Genomic DNA, 24,629 nt, shown 5'->3' with positions numbered 1-24,629 from the left:
TCTGTAGTCCTTTAGCTTCTTACAAGACTTGGTTAGGGTATGGTGTAATCTATTTTTCATTTCATTCATGTAATCTAAGTAACCACCAAGGTCAAGGAGGGTAGGCAATAAGGATATAGGACAGACAATACAAAGTCCCAGCATGTTGGTATAGAAATGTTTTTAATACATTAAAGCTTATGAGGTAAAATACAAAACAAAAGGTAGTATTCATAAAAGAGCTATTTTGTTTTATTTCACTTGAAGGTCTTTAAGAGAAACAAACATAAGAGGAGATATAGACAGACCTCATCTGTAAACTCATGTGCTCTTTACAAAGGCAGAGACCCAGCAGCTTTTAAGCCAGTTAGTGGTAGAGCCAGGCAGAGTCACCAAAAAAGGTCATTTTAGTATCCTGTTTAATGGAACTTAAAAAGACTACATCACACACTGGGGCCTGTCGTGGGGTGGGCAGAGGGGGTAGGGATAGCATTAGGAGATACACCTAATGTAAATGACAAGTTAACGGGTACAGCACACCAACATGGCACATGTATACATATGTAACAAACCTGCACGTTGTGCACATGTACCCTAGAAGTTATAGTTAAAAAAAAAAAGAGGACTACAACTTAGGTATGTTTAAGACACCCAAAAACTTGTGGCTTGTATGCTTGAAACAAGACTAAGGTAACACCAGAGATGCATGGGTGACTGCCAATCTATGTTAGTTCCTCCTGACTACATCTATTTTTTAGCACTGGGGAAAGGAGTCACAGCAGCACAGTTCCAATTCCATCCAGGCCTGCCTTCCAGCTTCCTGCATTTTTTTTTTTTTTGTCAACTCCTTTGATGTCTGTTGGCAACTTTTTATAGGTGATAGAAAAGCCGCCTTACTAAGGTTCTTTCCAAATGTTCACATAGCTGCTGTTCAAAAGGATGAAGGATACAAATTAAGTTTTGTTGACTTTGTTTCCTTTGACTTGGTATTTCATCAAAGTGAGTTAGAAATTAATTACAGAACAAATAGAATTCTAATGTATTCAAATACCAAGACAAATAATGTTATGGAAATACTAATAATTATACTCTGCTAAGTTTTGTTTTGAGACAGAAGAACTTGAACTCCTGGTTTCAAGTGCTCCTCCTGCCTCAGCCTCCCAAGTTGCTGGGACTACAGGTGTGGACTACCACTCCCAGCTCTGCATACAGTCTTCTTTTTTTTTTTTTTTGAGACAGGGTCTTACTCTGTCACCCACGCTGGAGTGCAGTAGCACAATTCCAGCTCACTGCAACCTGCACCTCCCAGGCTCAAGTGATCCTCCTATCTTAGCCTCCTGAGTAGCTGGGACTACAGGCACACACCACCACACCCGGCTAAGTTTTTGTATTTTTAGTAGAGACAAAGATTCGCCACATTGCCCAGGCTGGTCTCGAACTCGAGTTCAGATGATGCGCCCACCTCAATGCATATAGTATTTTTACAACGTATTTTGAAAGGATAATGTAAACAAAAGTCCAAATAATACAAAACTGCAGATTCCAATCGGCCCACCTAGTACACCTAGTTGAACCTCTTCTTAGAGGCGTAGCTATCACTGGTTTCTTGTGCATCCTTAGAGATAATTATATGCATATGCAAATAAGGTGTTCACACACCACGTACCTTGTTTTACACAAATGGCAGTACAGTTTCAAATATGTTTTTCATGTAACATTTAATTCTTGTATTATTAGTAGAGATGGAGTTTCACCATGTTGGCCAGGATGGTCTTGATCTCCTGACCTCGTGATCTGCCCGCGTTGGCCTCCCAAAGTGCTGGGATTACACAGGCATCAGCCACCGCACCTGACCCATCATTACTTTTATTTTGAATCTTGTCTGTGTAGCAAGCAGTGCAGTGAGAAATTTTGTTGGCAGAGGAAAAAAATTCCATTTTGCATCAGGTCAAGCCCCCAGACTAGTCAAAGAAAAGCTGTGTAATCTATTCAGAAGTACTGGAGAGGTGCTGCACATTAGGGAGAAAGAATGGAGAGTTACTGGTCACAACTAATCCCAGTTTCTATCACCCATAGCTATGTGAGCCCAGACAATCATTAAGCAATCTGGGTTGGTTAGATGGCTTCTAAGATCTCTTTCAATAAAAAAGTTCTAAGATTCAGAAATCCTGAGAAGTTGCGCTAACATACACTGTATAATATTTTATACGTTAAAAACAAACATCTCATTTGGTTAACCCAGTAGGAAAAAAAGATTATTTTGTATTTGAAATAAACAGACCCTAATATTAAAAATTATGACCAGGGAAATAATTTTAAAACATCCCAAAGGAAAGTTCTCTAACTTTCTAAATAAAAATTAATACTGCAACAAGAGCTACCTCAAATCTCTCAGCAAAGAAAGAATATAATTAAATAGAAGAACTAGCACCAGTCATCAACTATGTGCCTGCCCTTGAACTATCTATCTGCATTTTTGTAGTTCTGTTTTAAAGATGAGGAAAATAAGGTTCATAGATAAATGTTATTTTGTCTCAGGTCATACAGTTTGCTTCTCCATTAAACAATCAATTAAGATGAATATTCAGTGCACAGACTGTAATCTGTTTTATTGATACTTCCAAGTTTTCTACATGACTGGATTTATACTTTGTATCAATTATCTTGCTGGTTAAGATAAAAACAAGATTTATTAAAAACCATAAATACTGTGTAAACTAAGGAGAGTTTTGTCTTTTTCCTTACTGAAGGACAAGGAATCATTAAAGAAGTTCTTTGCTTTGCTTGAAGTAATGAAGATCAAAATGTGGTAATTAAATTTGCCTAATATAATCACTCCTTTTCTGACAAGACTTTTTTCACTTTTATTCACCTGAGTAACTTGACCTGTTTCCAAAGACACCTAGGAAATTCAGAATGTTTTATATGCTTTTCCTTTCTTATTTACTATAATTTATAGGACATGAGTGGATGGATTCTCTTCAATAGAGAAAATGATTTTCTCTAATTAAAATGCACCAAATTGATGTACTAAGAGATTGCTTTAGATGAACACATTTATGTTCAGCGAAGATTATCTGGTCTTCAATGACACTGCAATATAATTACTAGGTACAAAAAGAAAAGCAGAGATCCACACACAATGGCTCACTGTCTTCAATGACAACACTTTTAGGATCTCATTTATTCATTCTTTAAGTAATTTTTTCTTTTAAAAAAGGGGTAAGTGGAGAAAAAAGTTGGGAAATCTTTAATTAGGCTAAGGTTTAGACATAAGTATAAATTAAAACATTTATTTTCTAACATTCGAAAACCAAAAAAAAGACAGACCTGACATACTGGGTGGCAAGAAAAGTCAAGATCAGATTAAACATTTGTTTTGGACTAATCACAAAACTAATAATCCAAGTCACTATCATCAAGTTCAGTTGATCTCAGCTCTGATTATGCATCAAAACACCCTATGAGGTCTACTAAGTTCCTATACCAAATCCCAAACATGAATCCGTCTACAAAGTTGGGACCTAGGTATCTGTACATTTTTTAAAGTTCCTCAAAAAATTCTGCTTCTAGGCAAATGTAATAAATACTGTTGGTTGCTCATGTTTTTCCTATCAGAACCAAGATTTTTAAAAAAACTACCCTTTCTGCCCCCATATATCCCTCATGTGGTCTCCACTTCTACTCTCAGCTCCAGTGGACCTGACTGCCGTAAAGGTTATTCCAGACTCTTTGCCAGTGACTGGCTTAGGGATGGACAGGTCTAAGTTACTTTAGAGCAATGAGACCTAAGGATATGGAAAATGAATTCTGGGAAAGCTTTCTCATATTAGGACGGGGCCCCTGGAATCCAGCCTGACTCTTCCGCTGCATGTAAATGAAGATGCACAAGGCTCCAACTGCTACTGGCAATCATCCCATGACCACGAGGGTAGCCAGCCTTAGGATGATGCCAATGTTGTGGTTGAAAAGGGGGTGGGGTGTGGAGACGGGCTCCCAAGGTTCTTGATGACATTACTGAATCACTGGATCAGAAACACTGCAGCCCATTCTGTCAATAGATTTCATGTATTGTGATTCAATATATTTTCTTACTGTTTTTAAGTCATTTTAAGTTGGACTTTTAGTGGTCAGCATCTGAATGTTAAATAGTGGTCTGAGCACAGCATTCTTTAATTATAACAATCTGTATCAAGTAGAATGCACACAAATACCCCTTCATACTTACATAATCTGTAAATCTGATGTATCTTTCCTATTTTAACAAAATAATTTATATCGTTATACCTTACTAAAGTGTTGATGTACATTGCATTCACTTCATTATTTACTCAGAGTTCTTGCTGTAGGCTTTGTCTTGAATGTGTAGGACCATTCGTCGTGCATAGAAGTCCCTATATTCCTCTGGTAATTCGGCCAGTGTTTTCAAGGCTCTGTCCAAAATTTGTGCAGCTCTTGATGCTGCTGTAGGATCTTTGTTTCCATAGGTATCTGTCTTATCATAGCATTCAGATGGAAGGTGCTTCCAAAAGATATTCACTCCCACTCCAAACTCTTCAGAAATTACATTATGGAACCATAAAGCTGGAGAAAGTTTAAAAAACAAGTTAAAAATAAAACCTACAGTTAAAAAAAAACCCAAAATGTCAGTGAAATATCACGAATTGCATATAGCCAATGTAAGAAATAATTCTTGTAACCAGATCCCTTCGTTAGCACACTCCAGGCTTTTAACAGAATCATTTTAACTTTTATGAATTGCCAACAAATTTAAAGTGTCAATAGCACAACCCTTACTTTTAAAACCTTTAGAAATAGCAATTTTTCCTTTAAACTTGAAAGACATAATAAAGATATATTTGTTTTGCAGTTCTCTAATCTAGGGCTGTGTTTTACTTGTTTATACTTCCTGAGTCATGGAACCACATCAAAGTGTTTATTTTTTGGTACACAGAACATTTCAATTACTTGAGGAGTATCTTTGACCTTTTCTGATTCATTATAATACTTTTGTCCCTAAAGACTTCCTGTTCAAGCTGCAATTTGGTTTTCTAACTTGCTTACATTCGTATTCATTATAGCCTCCTCGTTTTATATTTTGAATGCAATTATAATCGTCTTATATTTCCTTCAGCTCCTTTATAAATAGTATACAACACTATAGCAAATATTTTGGTGGTGGAAATGATGAGTAAACTTTATTATATACCTAATTAATTTTTTTCCTTTTACTGGGAAGTTTACTTCTTTATTTTCAAGTGAATCTAAACATTTTCAGAATATAGGTGCTAGAGGAATACTAAAGCAATACCACAATATAACAAAGATGGAACACTAATCATGAAAAAACCCTTTTATTCCTGTGAAAGGGAGATTTAAATTTTAGAAACTTATTCTAAGAGTGTTTAAGGAAAAACAAAAGCTTAACATATTTTGATTTGGAAAACTAATTTTCAAACATGGTTTTAATCTTAACTACACTTTCTTTCAGAATCTTTTTTTTTCCCTTATTCAATATAATAGGAAAAAAATGCTAACCATTCAGTTGAATTTAAACCCAAAGATAGGAATTTTGCTTTTGTTTAAAAATATATGCAAATGTTCAGTATTTCTATTTTTTTTTTCTTAAAACAATTGTATGAAGAATAAGGGAAAACTACATAGACCTGAATCATGCTCCCGAGATACAAAAACCAAAAATGTAAATTTAAAAGATGGCAATGGATTTGAAGACTAATACATGGGTTGCTTTCAATGAAAATAAGAATAAAAAGTCAATCAAATTTTTATAAATGATTATATGAAAACCATTATATTATATCAGGCCATTTTGGGGAAGACAAAGATGAACAAAACATAGTTCTTTGTCTTCAAGGAATTTATCTAGTCCCAAATGAAATAATCAAATATCTATCTTTATTAATATTATTTTTATCAATGAAAAGTATTAATGATTCTTAATATATTAATTTAAATATGGAACTATAATTATAAATAGAATTTGTTAACATATCCCTTTAATTTTAATTATGACTTTTATAATCTTCAAGAGTTCACTTTTAAGTACTAATTACAGATGTTAATTACCTTGTTGTGTTGAACTTTATGGACTTTCAAACTAATGCCTATTAATTGAACAAAGAAATTAAGTGACACAAATCCAGACTGTATAGAAAAATAATGTACACAAATGATACTACAGGTGTTGAGATTATAACATTTTAATATTTAATGAAATCTTTCATCTGTTTTGGCCTTGAAAGATATTTATCTTTTTTTTTGGTAAATGTTTAAGTGACAAAGTTCTAAAATACAGAAATATTTTAAAAATAAAATAATTTACAAAACCAATCAGTATAAGCTTTTCCCAGATACAAAGTGTCTTACTTGATGTCATTTAATAAAATAGAGTATAATATTATTTAAAAAAAATTTTTTTTTTAAACCAACCAGTATAATGTTTTCCCAGATATAAAGTGTCTTACCTGGAAAATAATAATAATAATAAAAAAAGCCATAAAAAAAGTGTCTTACTTGATGTCACTTAGTAAAATAGTTTAGAGTATAGTATTATTTTTATAGGTTGCCCTTGAAGGCAAGACTGTTAATTTAGTTTATTTAGACACAGGGTCTTGTTCTGTTGCTCAGGGTGGAGTACAGTGATTCCATGATGCCATGGCATCAACCTCCTCAACCTCAACCTCCTGGGCCCAAGAGATCCTTCTGCCTCAGCCTCCTGAGCAGCTGGGACTTACAGATGCACACCACCATGCCTGACTAAATTTATTTATTTATATTTGTAGAGACAGGGTCTCGCTATGTTGCCCATGCTGGTCTTGCACTTTTGGCCTCAAGCAATCCTCCCACCTTAGCCTCCCAAAGTTCAGGGTGGGAGGATTGCTTGAGGCCAAAAGTGCAAGACCTGTTAATTTATAGGCCAAAAGTGCAAGGACTGTTTTATAAGTTTGCCTAGGCCTGCTTTAAAACACACACACACACACACACACACAGAGTTTTGTCTAAAAATCATCTCGTATAGGACCAGATACATATAACAAATATATGTTTGTACTAAAAAAAAAAAAAAAAAAAAATCACATGAAGGATGAGTGACAGAGTACACATTTTATAAATAGCACATTAGTGAGGTCTAGAAATCTTACCAGGAATGAATAATACATCACCAGCTTCAAGGGAACATTCATATCTTCTAGCCTTGGAAAAAAGTGGATATTTAGCCAAGTCTGGGTTATCTATATTCAGTACTTCTGATTTAGTACCTAAAAAATTCCAAAAAGGGATAATATAGATTCAGCAAAGTTAGCATTTTAAAAAAAGTAATCACAAATATAAATTTGAAAATTTATTCTTTTCTATCCAGTTACTTACTGTACCCACACTGTGAGAATTACTATGCTACTGACACCTAAGACAATTTTCAATGACTCACTCTTTAATTCTGATGACGATACCCATGTAATATAATTAAGATAATGTCAAATTTGAACCTGTTATTACATATATACACAAATACAATTACGATTAAGTCCTAAAGTGTTCTTTTCCTGTAAGAATCAAGAGATTTCTCAAAAAGAGTAACTGAACAGACTTCAGAAATATAAACTTAAAGAAAAATCCCATACCTTTTAAATATAAATACTGGGCATCTCGAGGACTGAAGAGTACAACACGCTTTTTTCCTGTCACTTGTATTAACAAATTATCCATTACCTGAAGACCAATAAAAGCTTATGGGTAATCATTATCTAAAATTCAAATAAATAGAACCAATGGCATTCTAAACTTTAACTGCAAACCCGATCCTTTAATGAGACTTGACTTACTTTACTTAACTCTTACAGTTACCTAACAATAAAAACATTTGTATTCTATAAACAACTGGGCCTTAAAGACATTTCTGGAGTACTGCCCTAAAATGGGAAGACTTGGCAAATTAGAAAATGTGGAGTCAGAAAACTATTTGCCTTTGCCTCACTATTAACTGACAGCATAGTTAAGCCTATTTAAGGCTCCCCTTGGTGAATATTTACTATCTGTTAAGCAATGCTATAAGCCCAAAATTAGACAACAGAGTAAAAGCACTTAGAAAAATCAGATGCTAGGAAAATACAAGGTACTGCTGCAACCACTGCTACACTCTTTACATATGTTCATCCATAATTTCATTACAGGTATCTTAATTTTCAAATTATTTCTATACGAATATAATCTCACAGATTTTCTTTTTTTTCTTTTCTGCAAACAGTATGATTTATGACAGATTTTCTTAATATATTTATTATTGGAGCATTCTTTTCCCATGAATGTAATGGTATACTTTCTTGGTATAGATTGTGAAAAAATGTTAAAGGCAGAGCCACATAATTCTCAGCTAAGGATTTAAGATAAACACTAAGCAAGATATATTCATGATTTTTTACTTCTACCTAAGCATTCTTCCTTTTAGTACTAACCCTTTACTTAGCGTTCCTCTGACTTAATTTTATAATAAAAGCTTTATACATTATATTCTACTATAATTTATGTAAAAGTATACTACTCAAAATTTAAAACATAATCATAGAGGCTGGGTGCGGTGGCTCATGCCTGTAATCCTAGTACTTTGGGAGGTCGAAGTGGGCGGATAACTTGAAGTCAGGAGTTCGAGACCAGCCTGGCCAACATCGCAAAACTCCATCTATACTAAAAATAAAAAAAATTAGACGGGTGTGGTTGTGCATGCCTGTAATCCTAGCTATCCAGGTAGCTGAGATATGAGAATCGCTTGAACCTGCAAGGGACTGGTTGCAGTGAGCTGGGATCGTGCCACTGCGCTCCAGCCTGGGTGAAAGAGCAAGACTCTGTCTCAAAAAACAACAATCATCATCATCATCAGCATCATCATCATCATAGAATATAGTTAAAATGTATTACCACATGATTTTCTCATATTATTCATATAAAACTGCAAAATATGCTAAGAGTTTATGTCTATTTCATTTAATTACAGATTTACTGACTATGGTAAAATCCTCCCAAGAGGGTCTCAACTTAATTATAAAACACATGTATAAAATGTTATAGTGTGATTTATAACTTAAAATTTTTTTTTCTTTGGAAACTTGTTAGATATTCCTTTACCTTCCTTAAGTTTCTCTACTTCCCAACACCAAACCATATACCATACTAGTATTTTTAATGTTTTTAAAATGCTTATAGATGTGTATATAAACTTAAGCAAACAAAATAACACTACAAATAATCAAGATCAAAATTTTTTTTTTTTGAGACAGAATCTCACTCTGTCGCCCAGGCTGGAGTGCAATGGCGCCATCGGCTCACTGCAAGCTCCACCTCCTGGATTCACGCCATTCTCCTGCCTCAGCCTCCGGAGTAAGTGGGACCACAGATGCCCGCCACCACGCCCAGCTAATTTTTAAAATTTTTAGTAGAGACGGGGTTTCACCGTGTTAGCCAGGATGGTCTCGATCTGACCTCGTGATCTGCCCGCCTTGGTCTCCCAAAGTGATGGAATTACAGGCATGAGCCACTGTCCCCGGCTGATCAATATCAATATTGTACACATTTTTGCTGCCCTACAAATACAGCAGATATTTGATATTCTCAAGGCATATATATATATATATATATATATATATATATATCCTAAGATCTTCAGACATCCCCAAATTCTTACAATTGGTAATGACTCAACAAGCTTCAGCCTTTTTCCTGAATAATATAACTCTGGATGACCCAGAGAGTTATGGATCTCTGGGTGGCCAGAGTCATGTGTATCATTTATACCTCCTCATATTACAAGCTTACCGCTTTTTCCAATACAGTTTCCCCCATTATCTGGTGGCCATTTTTCACATGGAAAAAAAAATCACTTCATAAAACTTGGTATATATATGATGATGAATCAAGAATAGGACCACAGGGAAATACAAATGTGAGGAACCAACTATTTTGCCATTAGCAAAATAATTCATTCTTCTATCACTGCTATGCACAGCACCTATTTTCAAAAGTCATGTTTCAGTAAATTACACAGATCTTTAGGATAACCTATAGGAAGTTGAAACTGACTGTTAAATCTATAATGCAAAAGATCTACTGTAGCTTTAAATTTCTCATTTATGTAGCATACATCATAATGAGTCCATAGTTGTAATCCTGGTGAACTAATTCGAAAAACACTGGAAAAGAATTGTTCCTCTTTGAAGAATTCTGGAAACTTAATATCTTCTTTCAACAAAGGAAACTGCTTTCTGATATCTGCAACATCCTGCATTTACAGAAACATAAAAAGAAAACATCACATTAGACCCTATGATATTAAGGCAGACTGGGGCAAGCAAACTTTGTTCACTGCTTTAAAATACTATGATGTGACCATGTGCCAATACAGGATCTCTCTCTCTCTCTCTCTCTCCCCCAAGTAGATGAGATTATAGGCACCTCCTACCACGCCCAGCTAATTTTTGTATTTTTAGTGGAAACGGGATTTCCCATGTTGGCCAGGCTGGTTTCGAACTCCTGACCCCAGGTGATCCACCCGCCTCAGCCTCCCAAAGGGCTGGCATTACAGGCATGAGTCCGCCTTGCCTGGCCGATATATGATCTTTCAAATGAAAAAATACCAGGCTGTGTAACAAGATTGCAGATTTAATAGTATCACTACTGTTAAGCTCAATATGCTTCAATAATAGAAAGGTTCTTTCTACTTTGAGCAAGAATTACACAATTGTCATTCACTCTAATATTCAGGAGTCAACACCTTGAACTAACATTACTAGTCATCACCTTCATAAAACCTGTGAATTCTACTGAGGGAGGGGACTAAAAGAGAGGGTAAACAACTAAATGGTGACATAAATGGAAAAAATAATCTTATTTGATCATTTTAGGGACTACTCCTTAATATGGCAGCCATACTAATTTGACTCTGAATACATGTTAAAACTTATACAATGAACTACTCAGGATTCTAATAATTATTTCAAATTAATATTTTATTAACTGAGTCGCCACATATAAAATATACAGTAGAAGAGATTTCTTATTATATAGAGATTAGATGACTATAAACACTAAGATTCTACAGGCCTACCTGAATACTAAGTAATCGATTTTTAATCATCTTACTTCTTATTCAGGGGCACAAAACACTGGGAAAAGAATGGAAAAGGACAGAACAGGGAATATGTCAGGCAGTAAGTATAAAAATTACAGTGTTGCCAGTTAACATATATACGACCATTTAGATTTTAGGGAACTGTTTTACATTTAGAATTCTTACCTTTCTAGGGTCTTCTCCAAGTGACCGTAAGTAGTATTTCTCATCCTTAAACATCCCAAAGAAAAATAACATCAGCAATATTTTACCTTTTTAAATGTAAAAATACTAAGATACATACAGCTATCATGTATTCATAATAATTAAAAGTAAAAAAATAATTATGTACTGAGAACTATGAAAGAAAATAAAACACCTTCACTTCAAAAATATTAGGAAGTAAAGAAGGAAACAAGTCTTAAAATCTGACCCAGTTAAGTAGTTTTCTAAAAAGTTCAATTATCGCTGGGCGCGAGGGGTCACAACTGTAATACTAGCACTCTGGGAGGCCAGGGCAGGAAGATTGCTTAAGTCCAAGAGCTCAAGACCAGATTGGACATTGGAGTGAGACACCACCTACAAAAAAATACAAAAAATTAGCTGGGCATGGTGGTGCGTGCCTGTAGTCCCAGCTACTTGGGAGGCTGAGGCTGCAGTGAGCTATGATCGTGATACTACACTCCAGCTTGGCTGACAGAGCAAGACCTTGTTTCAAAAAAGAAAAAAAAAAAACTTCAATTTTCTTACCCTTTCTACTAATGCTCTCTGGTGGCCATATGAAGAAATGTCTTTAATACGTTGCTCATGATAGTGACTGGATCCAAAAAACAGTAAGGAGAATAAATTCCAAAGGCAACATATACATACCATCTCTAAAGCTACAATGATTTAAGTCTTTACATTCCAAATTATTTAGACTCTTATTTTAATAGTGTCTTAATACTTCGTAAATATAATACAAATGTACAGTAACAGATACCTTATGCTTTTAATAATATATTTTTTTAAATTTGAGAACGCTGCATTTTATCAAGCTAAGCCTATCCCTGCCTAAAAATTCTCAAGCCAAATGCTTAAGATTCAGCTCTTGTATGAATTAGAAAAATATAATTTTATTGTAGTAAACTTAAACTGATCGTTTAAAAAAATCATGATTTAATTTTTTTTAATTAATTGTTTTGAGACAGGGTCTCATTCTGTCACCCAGGCTGGAGTGCGGTGATGCGATCACACCCACTGCAGCCTCAACCTCCTGGGCTCAGGCAATCCTCCTGCCTCAGCCTCCCAAGTAGCTGGGACGTTCAGCTAATTATTTTTACTATTTGTAGAGAAGAAGACTCGCTATGTTGTCCAGGTTGATCTCGAACTCCTAGACTCAAGTGATCCTCCTTCCTTGGCCTCCCAGAGTGCTGGGATTATAAGCATGCGCCACTGTGCGTGGCCAAAAATTATTATTTATCCTTCACCAAGTACCTAAATAGAGAACTGTTTGAATTATAAAACATTCACTGTTAGAGAAGTGAGATATACCAAGTCAAGCACTTGGACAATCTAAACTCAGAATTCTGCCTCTTTCACCCAACACTGAGCATTATAAACTTCAAAAGATCTTCATATTTATCTTAAGACATAAATTGATGATTGAGGTTTTAATTGAACTCTCAGTGTTTTTCTATTTTTAGCTAGCACTACATCACATAGATTCTATAAATTACTGGCTAATAGGTTTCAAAATATGTTCTTCAAAATTCTAAGGGTTTTCTACTAGTTCTAACATTTCAAGATTTAAAAAATAAAATTAATGCAGCAGACACAGAAGTGCATTGCTCAGAAATTCCTTCAGGAAAGAACTTACTGCTTAACTGCAAGGAGTGTGATTAGCTTAGAGCTACTGGCTGTTAACTTCTTCAGGTCCACTTCAGGATTGGAACCTAGGTCATGCTCTTCTTGGGGTAGTCCCAACCAGTGACTTAAGCTGTTAAAAGACCTAGACACTGCCACCCAATGCAGGACTTTTCTCACAGGCAGTCTGCTCAGGAGTTCCAATGAGCCGTCAGAGACTGTCAGATCTGTATCTACAGCTCATGGCTTCCCCTATCCAATCCTGCTTCCTCCCACTTCCTTTCACAGGTATCTCTCCTATTTAAAAAGCCTTTTGCACTCCTAATTCCATCACAGCATCTGCTTCCTAGAGGACCAAACTGACAGTTCATGTTGATCTTGTTTACATACTTTCCATGATTTTTAGACTTTAATCTTTTACCATGTGTCTATTTCTTTTACTTCACATTTCATGGCTATTTAAATCTATACCACTGATTACCCTTAGACAGGAAAGTACCAAAGGGCAACTGAATACACATGTTCAAAGCATGGCTATAAAGTTATAAAACAGTTCTCAGGTGTAGCTAATGGAATCAATTTAAAAAGACATTTTGGTTATACTACAGAATCACAGACCTACAAAGTTTGTGGGGATTGCGGCGATAATCTAGTGTAACTATTACCTGACAAGAGGACTGTAAAAATGCAACACCTTTTGAAACCAAACTGCCCAGCCCAGCTGGCTCAAATGCAGAAAACAGGTTTATTCAAAGCTTAAAAAGCAATTTGTTTTTAAAATGTGCTTTTGAATAACACAGTGAATTTTTGTGTGTGTGTGTGAGACAATTAACGCTCTTGTTGCCCAGGCTGGAGTGCAATGGCGCGATCTAGCTCACCACAACCTCTGCCACCCGGGTTCAAGCGATTCGCCTGCCTCAGTCTCCCAAGTAGCTGGGATTACAGGCATGCACCATCATGCCCAGCTAATTTTGTATTTTTAGTAGAGACGGGGTTTCTCCACGTTTGTCAGGCTGGTCTCGAACTCCCGATCTCAGGTGATCCACCCGCCTTGGTCTCCCAAAGTGCTAGGATTACAGGCGTGAGCCACTGTGCCTGGCCAACACAGGAAATTTTTAAAAACATATTTATATACAAGGCCTTGATGCCTTATCTCAAGGTATTTAAACTGAATTATTTAAAGTTAGACTATAATTAAGTAGAATTCTTCCGCATTTAATCCTGAACAAATATTATAGCAAATATACACAAAAGAAATCACATTGATAATAAGAATACAGAAACAGTCTAATAGTCAATAGATACGAAAATGAAGTTTTCCATTAGCATTTGAAGTTGACATATCAGACCAAAGCATTTTAAAAGGATGTAACATTAATAGCTAACATTTAATGAGTAATTTCCACACATCAGGCACTGCTAAGTATTTTACTGATTTTATTTAGTTAATCCTCACAAACACTTTATAAAATAGGTACTATTATTTCCCCCATTTCACAGATGAGTATACTGAAGTACAGAAAAATAATTTGGCCAAAGTTTGAGAGCTAATAAATAGCAGAGCTACAGTCTATGATGCATCCAACCAAATCTTACGAATGTCTATCAGAGAAGGCTATAGCTCTTGTATATCTACTATTCCTTCATAAGGAAATCCATTTAGTATATAGATATTAATGCCTAATTTTAAAAATGTTAAAAGCAATTACCTCTGAAACAAAGAATTCTTTATGCTTCTCTTCAGCTGCCCTCTGGACCAACTGGTCAAAAGGTAAAGTTCTGAAATAAACACAAAAGAATTCTTGGACTTAATAATAACAGATCAACTAGTAAGAATCTAATGACTATACATAAAGGCTTGTCGGAGTTGGATATAATTTCCTGTTTTATAATATCTGTAATTTTTATTATAACCTATTACATGAAATTCTAACTTTTCAAAACTTATTGAGCAGTATGTTTACTTGACCTAAGTTGTCTGAAATTTTGGAATTAAAGATTTCAAAATCTATGGTACAGTATTGACCTATGGATCCTTCCATAGGTCAATATTCTATTCCAAGTTATGACAGAAAAATGTTTCTATGGTATCTGATGACCTTTGTAAATATACAGACTTTCAGGTTCTGATTGCTACTTATTTTTAAGTGTCATGGCAAAACAAATCTTGTGAAAAGTGGGGCAAACTACTAGTGTTACTTTGGAAGAGACAGTACACAAATGGTCCCATGAAGATAACCACCCCCCATATTCCTGCCTTTTGGCATATCACAGAACACAGAAGCCAGTAACACTGCTCTCATCCTGCTGCACCACCCTCTATCATTTTAAGGCTACTGAGGAATAGTTCAAGGAGAATTCCAGTGAAGTGACCAATTTTTATTCTTCAAAATTTCTGCCCAAATGCCTGTCTCCTTCCATCCTGATGAACAGGGCTGAACACTGTGGAACCAAAATTTGTTTCCTTTACATCACACTCTTGAGCCAGAAGGATATTCTTATTCTAGATTGCATCTATCCCTTTACTCTCTAGAATCAAAAGTATTGCCCTGTAAATGAAGATGATATGGTATAGGTAACAAGACATTGAGTCCTCAAAAGCCTCTCCTCTGCTACCCCCACTACACTCCTGCCTCCAAACTTGTGATTAAAAGCTGTAATCTTTTCAGTCTTACTACTAAATATCTTCCCACTTGAACTCTGTACTGAGAAAGTTGAAAGAAAAGGTTGAATACTTTCTCCTTCTCTATGAGAAGATGACCTTGGGCCAGCTTACTTTCTCCTTGCACTGTTTTCCCAGAAACATACTGGGTAAACACAAACACGGTGTGAACCCATGAATTACGATGAATACAAAAAAATTAAAGATAAATGTGGAATGTCAGTTGTGATATTGGGTAACACTGTTTATTGTAAAAATAATCTGATAGATGAATTATGTTTGCACTAGGTGGCCTAAAAATGGACTACAAATACTTGTTCAGAAGCAGATGATTTGGCTTTCCTGTGTGTAGTGCAACTCTCCTGAGTATGGTCCTTGGAGGAAAGCAGAAGCTAAGTTCATGGGGTGTTTCAAGCTACTGGTTTCTATGGACCGTATGTTTTACCTAAGCTCAGCTGTTTCTATACTACCTCCATTGTCTCATTCCCTTACAACTAAGCTGTAACTTGATGAGTCAAAAAACAGTCCCTGGATTTGTATAAAGACTCCACTGATACTATCCTGCTAGAATGCCGTTTCCTGCCTTATATCCTCCTGCAGAAAGGTAAGGGAATCTGAAGCCAGGTTATGGACTGGTGGATGCTCTGTATGTCAATCTGAACTTGAGGCCACTGCTGGTAATTATGTAGAGTGAGCACTGCAGGAGAGAAAAGAGGGATCTGCCATCTACTTAGACCAATGCAGAGTACTATTTCTTTGACTATAAATAGTGTCTGACTAATATCAACAAATTTATTTGGCATTCTCCTACTCAATGTTTCCCATCTCTGACCTCACCACATACCCTTCATTCCTTCTTGCTTTCATTCTTCAAAGCATCTTTGTCTGGGCCAGTGGGGAAGTTTATCTGGACCATAGCTACTACTATAATTGCTACATTTACCCAAGCTTAGCTTTCTTACTAGGGAGAACAAAAAAGTGTTTCAAGACTTTTAGAAAAACAGAGCAGAATAGTGACCCTGAAAGAGCAGACAGAGTAGCTCAGCCCAGAGAAGCAGAACTGGGATGCCACCAGCAACCTTCTCTCCTAGGTAATGGTACCTGTCATAGCTTCTACTAAGCCCAGATGGGGGAGAAACTAGGTATGTAAATTGGGAAGTTCTTTGGCTTTTTAAAAATCTATCCTATCCATGCTTCAAAAAGAAGGGCATTGGTTATTAAAGTGCCATTTGTCTGGACTGGCAGCATCAGTAAGGAAGGTAATGTCAAAGAAGGCTTAATCATGGGCTCCGTGGAGTCAGGGAAATTAAACACCTTGGGTTCTGTCACTTCAAGCTATGTGATCCTGGAGAAGTTACTTAATATTTTTAACCTCTCTTTCCTCATCTGTGAAATTATTATGAAAAATATCTGCCTCACAGATTGTTCTGCCATTGAAATGAGTAATATAACCTAGATGGTTTGGCACAGTACCTGGAATATAATAAGTGCTCAGCAAAGGACAGATGGTGGGGTTAACAACAATGACAACGTACCCTTCTGCAGCATGCAAGTAGTCACCAACACTTTAAAAAAGAAGAAGAAAGCCCTTCACTGTCCTGTTCCCCGTTTGGAAAAGGCTGCTTTATAAAATCAAGATCAGAACTGAGGAGAGTACAATAAACAAGAGCAAGATGATGACAGGAATTACAGGATGTGACAGGAAGATGTGGCAAACCTTACATGATGAGACTTTTTTAAAAAAAAATCTATGATCAGAAGAATGCCAACAATATCCTTTCACCACACAAGGTTCTTTTGTCCATACTCTCCTGACTCTGAACAATGAGCGCTACCAAGAAGAAAGAAGTAAAAGTTCATACTTGTTAATGTATCACTCTTCCAAAGTTTGATAAAGCATAAAAGCAACCTCAATTTCAAGTGATAATAATAATATATATGTGTGTGCAGGGTTTCTCACTTTCTAGTCTCTCTTTGGCCTGGTTGCATTCCTTCTTTCCTACTGCCTGGTAAATGCTAAAAATGACTAAACCTATTTTTTTTGTTGCACTAAAAAAATAATCTTGCAACTTTTTAGTAGCTCTAGTGAAAGGCTTGGCGGAAGCTGCGATAGGAACTATTACATAATGTATGTGCTTCAAAAACAAGTTTTGAAAAGTTTAAAAAGACATGACAAAACATCAAGGCAATTCAAGATGAAGTTTCAGTACTCATTTGTTATGGCATTGGACTCCCTGGAAAATAAACATCATTAACTGCTGGCTGAAAAACACTCATCGTTCTGGCATTTTTAATTTGATAAAAAATGAAAAGTTCCTACACTTGGAAAAACTTAAGGCAATTAAATTCAATTCATGGACTATTAATAACTAAAACCATTATGGTGACTATTCAAAGGATTAAAAACTGAGCAATGCTTTGGCAGCTGCTATATGAACTTGGAAAACTAATGAGAAAGGAATGGCTGTGGACATTAGAAGCTCTGTTTAACTCATCTCTAAATTGAAGTCTTGTGAACTACATGGTTTTTCAATAGACTGAATTTGCTGGGAACTTCACATGCTCAGAGTTTGAAAGCTGTTTGTTTTTAATTTAACAATTTAAATGAAACTCATGGGAATAAATAGCAAATGAAATCTGCAAGATGACAGCATTTAAAACTTTCATCTTTAGACAATCAGCAGCTTTTGACTATTTCTTATTTACTTTTAAGAAATTCCACAGCATAAAATGACAATCATGGGAGAAATTAAAGGTACTTAAGACTATTTTATCAAAAGGGAAAATTAAGTATGATTTTTAAAAGTTATCTAAGATGATGAAATATTATACCAAACATAGCTTGTCCTGGTTTTCTGGAGAGGACAGAAAAAGAAAACACGAGCCTTTTAGAATTTCCTATTCTAGATAACAGTTACTAATGTGATAGGATCAACTAATTAATCAAGCATTGAATGAGTACGGCACATCCAACTTCGTATGAAATCTAACCCTAGTTACAGAAATTTTCTCTTCCTTCCATGACTCCAGAAGGTATTGGGTATATACCCTATTTAAAAAATTGTTGGCCAGGCATGGTGGCTCATGCCTGTAATCCCAGCACTTTGGGAGGCTGAGGCAGGTGGATGCCTTGAGGCCAAGAGTTTGAGACCAGCCCAGCCAACATGGTGAAACCCTGTCTCTACTAAAAATACAAAAGTCAGCTGGGCATAGTGGCACATGCCTGTAATCCCAGCTACTCGGGAGGCTGAGGCAGGAGTATCACTTGAACCCGAGAGGCAGAGGTTGCAGTGAGCAAAAATCACGCACCTGCACTCCAGCCTGGGTGGCCCAGTAAAACTCTGTCTCAAAAAAAAAATAAAATAAAATAAAAAATTGTCATTGTATAATTATGTAAACTCAGAATTCTTGTCTTTTAAAAACCACTCTTTAAAAATCAGTAAGCTATTCCATGATTACATCAAACCAGCCAAAAGATGAAATGCCATATGGTCTTTGTATAATAATGCAAAAATATTTTAAAAGTTTTAAAAAAGTTATTTGTATCCCCAGAGTAAACCTCAGAAGAAAATACCTATATACAAAGTTCTTACTAATGAAGTCCATCTGTGCAACTGCAGCAACATGAATCTTTACTTCTTTCTTCCCTCCAACTTGGCTTAGGTAATCCACTGTCCATTTGCTTGTACATGGCCCCAAATCAATCCCTTCCAACACCAGAGGTTTTCTCTGTAAGTGGGGAAAGAAGTACAACAACAAAATTCATGAAAACCAACAACACATCAAGAGCTGTATTTGGCAACAGGAAGACAAAAAACAAGTAAGATCTGACTCTTGCTCCCAAGATGCTCGACCTCAAAGCTTTTGACAGTTCATGTTGTCACTAAAACAAGAAGAGGGGCCATGTGAAATATCTAGAACAAAATTTTAAGATTAGAAAAACAAAACAAAACTGCAAGACCATCAATATATAATGACTAAAATTTGTACTTTATAGTCAAATATTTTTGTAACTTTTAATTTTGATGTCATTTCAAACTTATAAAAAAGTTTTAAGAACACTACAAAGTTCCGTAAATGCTTTACCCCAATTCACCAACTGTTAACATTTTGCACATTTGCTTTATGATTTGTTCTTACTGTCAATAAAAGGACATATTATCATTAATTGAAATTAAATTAAGCATAATTTAATTTTTCTGGAACCATTTCAAGGTTAAATTGCTGACACCATGGTCCTTATCTCTAAAAACTTAAGTATATTTTCTGAGAACAAAGACATTCTCTTATATAACCACAGAATAATTACCAAAATTATATTTAACATTGACGTAGGCTGGGCGCAGTAGCTCACGCCTATAATCCCAACACTTTGGGAGGCCGAGGGTGGATTGCTTGAGGTCAGGAGTTTGAGACCAGCCTGGGCAACATGGTGAAATCCCATCTCTACTAAAAATAAAAATTAAAAAAAAAAAAAAATTGAAGTGTGGTGCATGTCTGTAATCCCAGCTACTCGGGAGGCTGATGTGGAAGAATTGCTTGAACCTAGGAGACGGAGGTTGCAGTGAGCTGAGATCGTGCCATTGCACTCCAGCCTGGGCAACAGAGTGAAACTCCGTCACACACAAAAAACAAAAAACAAAACACTGACATAATACTATTATCTAATCTATAGTCCATATTCAAATTTTGCTAATTGTCCCAATTATTTCCTTTAGCATTTTTTCCTAACCCAGAATTCAATCTGAGATGTCACACTGCATTCAGTTGCTATGTCTCTTTTAATCTGAAATGTTTAATCGTCAGCCTCTTTATCTTCTATGACCTTGACATTTTGGAAGAGTATAGGCCAGCTATTTTTAGAAAACCCTTCAATTTGGGTTTATCTCAAGTTTCTTCGTAATTAGACTCAAGTTACACATTTTGGAAAAGGAATGTGCCACAAAAGGAATGGTGTAAGCCTTCTCAGCATGCCACATCAGGTAGCACACGATGTTTTGCTACGATGAGTACAAAAAACAGTGATTTTTCTAAACTCCATCATTTCTTCTACATTTATTAGTTGGCATCCTAATATCGAAATGAGCTCTAACTTCTCCATTGAATTATTTTATTCACTGGGTAATAATCTAGTGGTATAATTTTGACACCCAAATTATCCCAGATTTGGCCAGTAAGCCCCTTCAAGATGCTTCTTGTGACTTTTTAACCGGGGCACTTCCTTACATTATGGCAAAACAACATGACCCAACATCTTTGATACTTTCTCTGCTCAGCCTTGTGATCAGTCATTTCTTAAAGTAGCTCTGGTTTCCTCTGAGTGGACAGAGCTAGGATATATGTGAGGGTCTATGTATATCCCACAAATATATCTACACGTACACCCCATATATGCATATACCTATTCTGTTCAGCTCTCTCTCCATATATGTCCATATATATAATACATGCACACACATATATACCTAACAGGTGTACGTATGAGCCATAAACATTTCAAGGTTCATTATAATCTACTGAATTTGTAACTCCGATTTTCAGCCGTGGGAAACCTAGTTCCCATTATCCTCAATGTTTAATGACTTGCAAAATCCCAGAATTCACAGGAAGTAAATAATTCACAGAATTTGCTTTTGCCACTGTTAGGTCACACCACTGTAAAAAACATGTCTACAACAGGTCCTCAAGTAAAGTTATAACACAGACAAGGAAAAAAAGAAAATCAATTCCTAGCCAGGGCCCCTGTCTGAGTAGAGTTTTTGCATTGTCCTCACATCTCTGTGGGTCTTCCCTGGGTACTCTGGTTTCCTCCCACAACCCAAAGATGTGCACATTAGGTTCACTGGCATGTCTAAATAGTCCCAGCATGAATGAGTGCACGTGTGTGTGTGTGTGTGTGCACGTGTATGTGTGTGTGTGCCCTGAGATGACATGGTATCTTGTCCAGGGTTGGTTCCTACCTTGTGCCCTGAGCTGCCAGGATAAACTCTGGCCACCTGTGACCCTGAACTGGAATAAGCAGGTTGGAAAATGAAGGAAGAAGTGAATACAAAGTATGTAAAACAAAAATTTGTAAAGCATATGATAATCATTCAAGTGCACAATAAACAAGTCAGTATGAAAGCACTCAGTGAACCTGCCACACTTGTTTTGAACTGTTCAGTGGTAGGAGGTGCTCCTTACAATTTTCCATTTGTAAACATTTATTCCTTGATTTAACCCACCACTACTGTGACCACTGTCACATAACAATTCACCAAAAATTGAGTAATTATTTATTTTTATTAATCCTTCTTAAATGTTCATGTAGCTCACATTTACTTCAATGTTTAAGATTAGAAATGTTTTGGGTCTTTATTTACAAGTTTGGTGATGTTTTTGTGACCAGAAATATGCCACTAGAACTTATATCTTGTTTCTATCAATTAGCCTGTGGTAAAACTGGTTTCATTATAGGTCATTTCCCTTAAAGCTGCAGCTTCCAAGAACCTACTGAGAACGTTAAATGAGGACTTACTGTACTAACTAGAATTCAGTTTGTTTTCAGTTCTTTCTGTCTTAGATTGAGGACATATAATTAAAGTATTGTGTTTAAAAAAAGTGACTTGGGTAACTTCTCCCTCTCCCACTTAAATAGGTTCATGTGTTACTTTTTATATTCTATATTAGAGTGTTTTAAAAAATAACTTTTCCATCCTTGTTGATTTTATTATTATGACTTTAGAATGTAAAACATTAACGTGATTACCCAAATCAAAACTATACAAAAGTCACCCCATCCACATTCTTCCATCTCATACTCACACATCCCCTATGCATAACCATCTCATTAATTTTTGGCTTATCATTCCTTTATTTCTTTTTTGCAAAGTGATTAAAAACATGTATTTCATTATCTCTTCCCTTTTTTACATAGATAGTAGCTTACTATATATTTTCTTTCGTTATGTGCTTTTTAAAAACTTCATAAGTATATCCTAGAAATCACCACTATCAGTTCAGATATCGCCTTTATTCTTTTTTACATCTTAGTATACCTCAGTGTAAATGGGCCACAATTTATTCAATTATTCTCGCCTGCATAGGCATTTAGGTTATTTCCAATAATTTGCAAGTGCAGTAACACTATGTAAATATTTACACATTTTTGGAGCTATATCTCCAGAATAAATTCCTAAATGAGGAATTACTGGGTCATAAAGTAAACATAGTTAGACATGCCAAAAGAGTTGTACCATTTGATATAAAATTTGAGTGTGCCAGTTTCTTCACGGCCTCACCGAGAGTATTACCAGAGCTTTTCAAATTTTTGCCAATATGATACGAGAGAAGTTGTATCTCAGTGTAGCTTTATTTCTCTTAAGAGTAAACTTAAACATCCTAGTTTAAAGGCCATTTTAATGTTGTTTTTTCCCCCTCTATCATTTGCTCATTTTTCTACCAGATTTTCAGCCTTTTACCCCCTTTTAAAAGTTCTTTCCATACAAGGGCTTTTACTGTCCTTTATATGAGATAAATGTTGCAAATATTTTCTCCCACTTTGTATTTGTCTTTCAAATTTGCTTATAGTGTTTCTGGCAAACAAATGTTTCATGTAGTCAAATTTTAATCTAATATTATACCTGAATTTTGAGTCATAGCTAGAAATGCCTTCCATACACCTAGATTATAGAGGAATTTACCCTTATTTTCTTCTAGCACTTGTGTAGCTTCATTTTTTTTGTATTGCCAAGTATACTCACAACTTGTGTAGTTTCATTTCTTTACATTTTTCTGATCCACTTGGAGTTTATTCTTGTGTACAGTGTGAGATATAAACTGAATTTTATCATTTTCTAAGTGAAACTCCTCTGTATAACACCATAACGGTGGATTCATTTCATTATAAATTTGCCCAAACCCATAAAATGTACAATATCAATAGTATGCCTTAATATAAACTATGAATTTTGGGTGAAAATGATGTGCCAGGCCAGGTGCGGTGGCTCTCGCCTGTAATCCCAGCACTTTGGGAGGCTGAGATGGGCGGATCACCCGAGGTCAGGAGTTTGAGACCAGCCTGGCCAACATGGCAAAACCCCGTCTCTACTAAATAATACAAAAATTAGCCGGCCGTGGTGGCGGGTGCCTGTAGTCCTGGCTACTCAGGAGGCTGAGGCAGGAGAATCGCTTGAACCCTGAAGGCGGAGGTTACAGTGAGCTGAGATTGTGCCACTGTACTCCAGTCTGGGCGATAAGAGCAAAACTCCATTTCAAAAAAAGAAAAGAAGAAAGAAAAAGAAAATGATGTGCCAATGTACGTTTATCAATTGCAACAAATACACCACTCTAATGAGGGGATGTATCATGGAGGAGGCTATCCATGTGTCAGCGCAGGAAGGATATGAGAAATCTCTGTACCTGTGGTCTATTGTGCTGTGAACCTAAAAAGGCTCTAAAAAACAGTCTATTTTTTAAAAAGTCATTTTTTGCCCTATTGATTTTTGAAATGTCATGTTTATTATACACTAAATTTCCATAGGAATAGATATTTCTGCACTTTCTATTCTAGTCCCTTGGTCTATCTATTCATGTACCTGTACAACGTACAGTGTTAATTATGGAGTTATTAGAAAATATTTAACAAAAACTCATAGGACTATGCTCCCTCATACTTTTTAGTGTTTCCAGATAGAAAGGTCTTTTTTTCCAATTTTGTTATGAATTTCTAGTTTTACTGCCCTATGGCCAAAGAAAGTTGTTTGTAATTTTCAACTCTTTAAAATGTAATGATGCTTTGTGATATATCTTGTCTGAAGAGATTAAATTACAAAATACCTTTTACTATGCATCTTACAAAGCACTTCCACATACATTAATCTTCACAACACTGCCCTTAAGGCAACTAATGTCTAGCACATTCTGAGATGGGGGGGGTCTAGGGACAGGAAGAAAAAGAACATCCCATCTAGTACAAGTCTCCCAACTAATAAAGGCTTGAATCCCCTCCCGTAGGTTGCTATCAAAAGAAAAACTTTATTCCTC

The 24,629-nt window shown here is 35.8% G+C and overlaps 1 protein-coding gene across 2 annotated transcripts in view; it reads right to left on the bottom strand.

Annotated features, from left to right (window-relative positions):
• Positions 1-143: 143 nt before the first annotated feature.
• Positions 144-24,629, bottom strand: part of TYW5 (tRNA-yW synthesizing protein 5) — a 26,407-nt gene continuing 1,921 nt past the window's right edge. Inside the window, exons 2-8 of one of the 2 annotated variants that reach the window (XR_001005426.1) lie at positions 19,199-19,334; positions 14,653-14,722; positions 11,285-11,329; positions 10,133-10,270; positions 7,623-7,710; positions 7,143-7,259; positions 144-4,563 (exon numbers count right to left, since the gene is read on the bottom strand). Coding sequence is in view for 1 of the 2 variants with exons in the window: in XM_011974547.1 (XP_011829937.1) it covers positions 4,307-4,563; positions 7,143-7,259; positions 7,623-7,710; positions 10,133-10,270; positions 11,285-11,329; positions 14,653-14,722; positions 19,180-19,334 (870 nt within the window). In the remaining variant the exon portion in view is untranslated. Of the gene's footprint in view, positions 4,564-7,142; positions 7,260-7,622; positions 7,711-10,132; positions 10,271-11,284; positions 11,330-14,652; positions 14,723-19,179; positions 19,335-24,629 lie in introns of both variants that reach the window. The other variant, XM_011974547.1, reaches the window with a different exon arrangement.

The sequence above is a fragment of the Mandrillus leucophaeus genome, unplaced genomic scaffold (genome assembly GCF_000951045.1).
Source record: "Mandrillus leucophaeus isolate KB7577 unplaced genomic scaffold, Mleu.le_1.0 Scaffold146, whole genome shotgun sequence".
Lineage (NCBI taxonomy): Eukaryota > Metazoa > Chordata > Mammalia > Primates > Cercopithecidae > Mandrillus > Mandrillus leucophaeus.
This window is presented reverse-complemented; position numbering and strand designations above follow the sequence as displayed.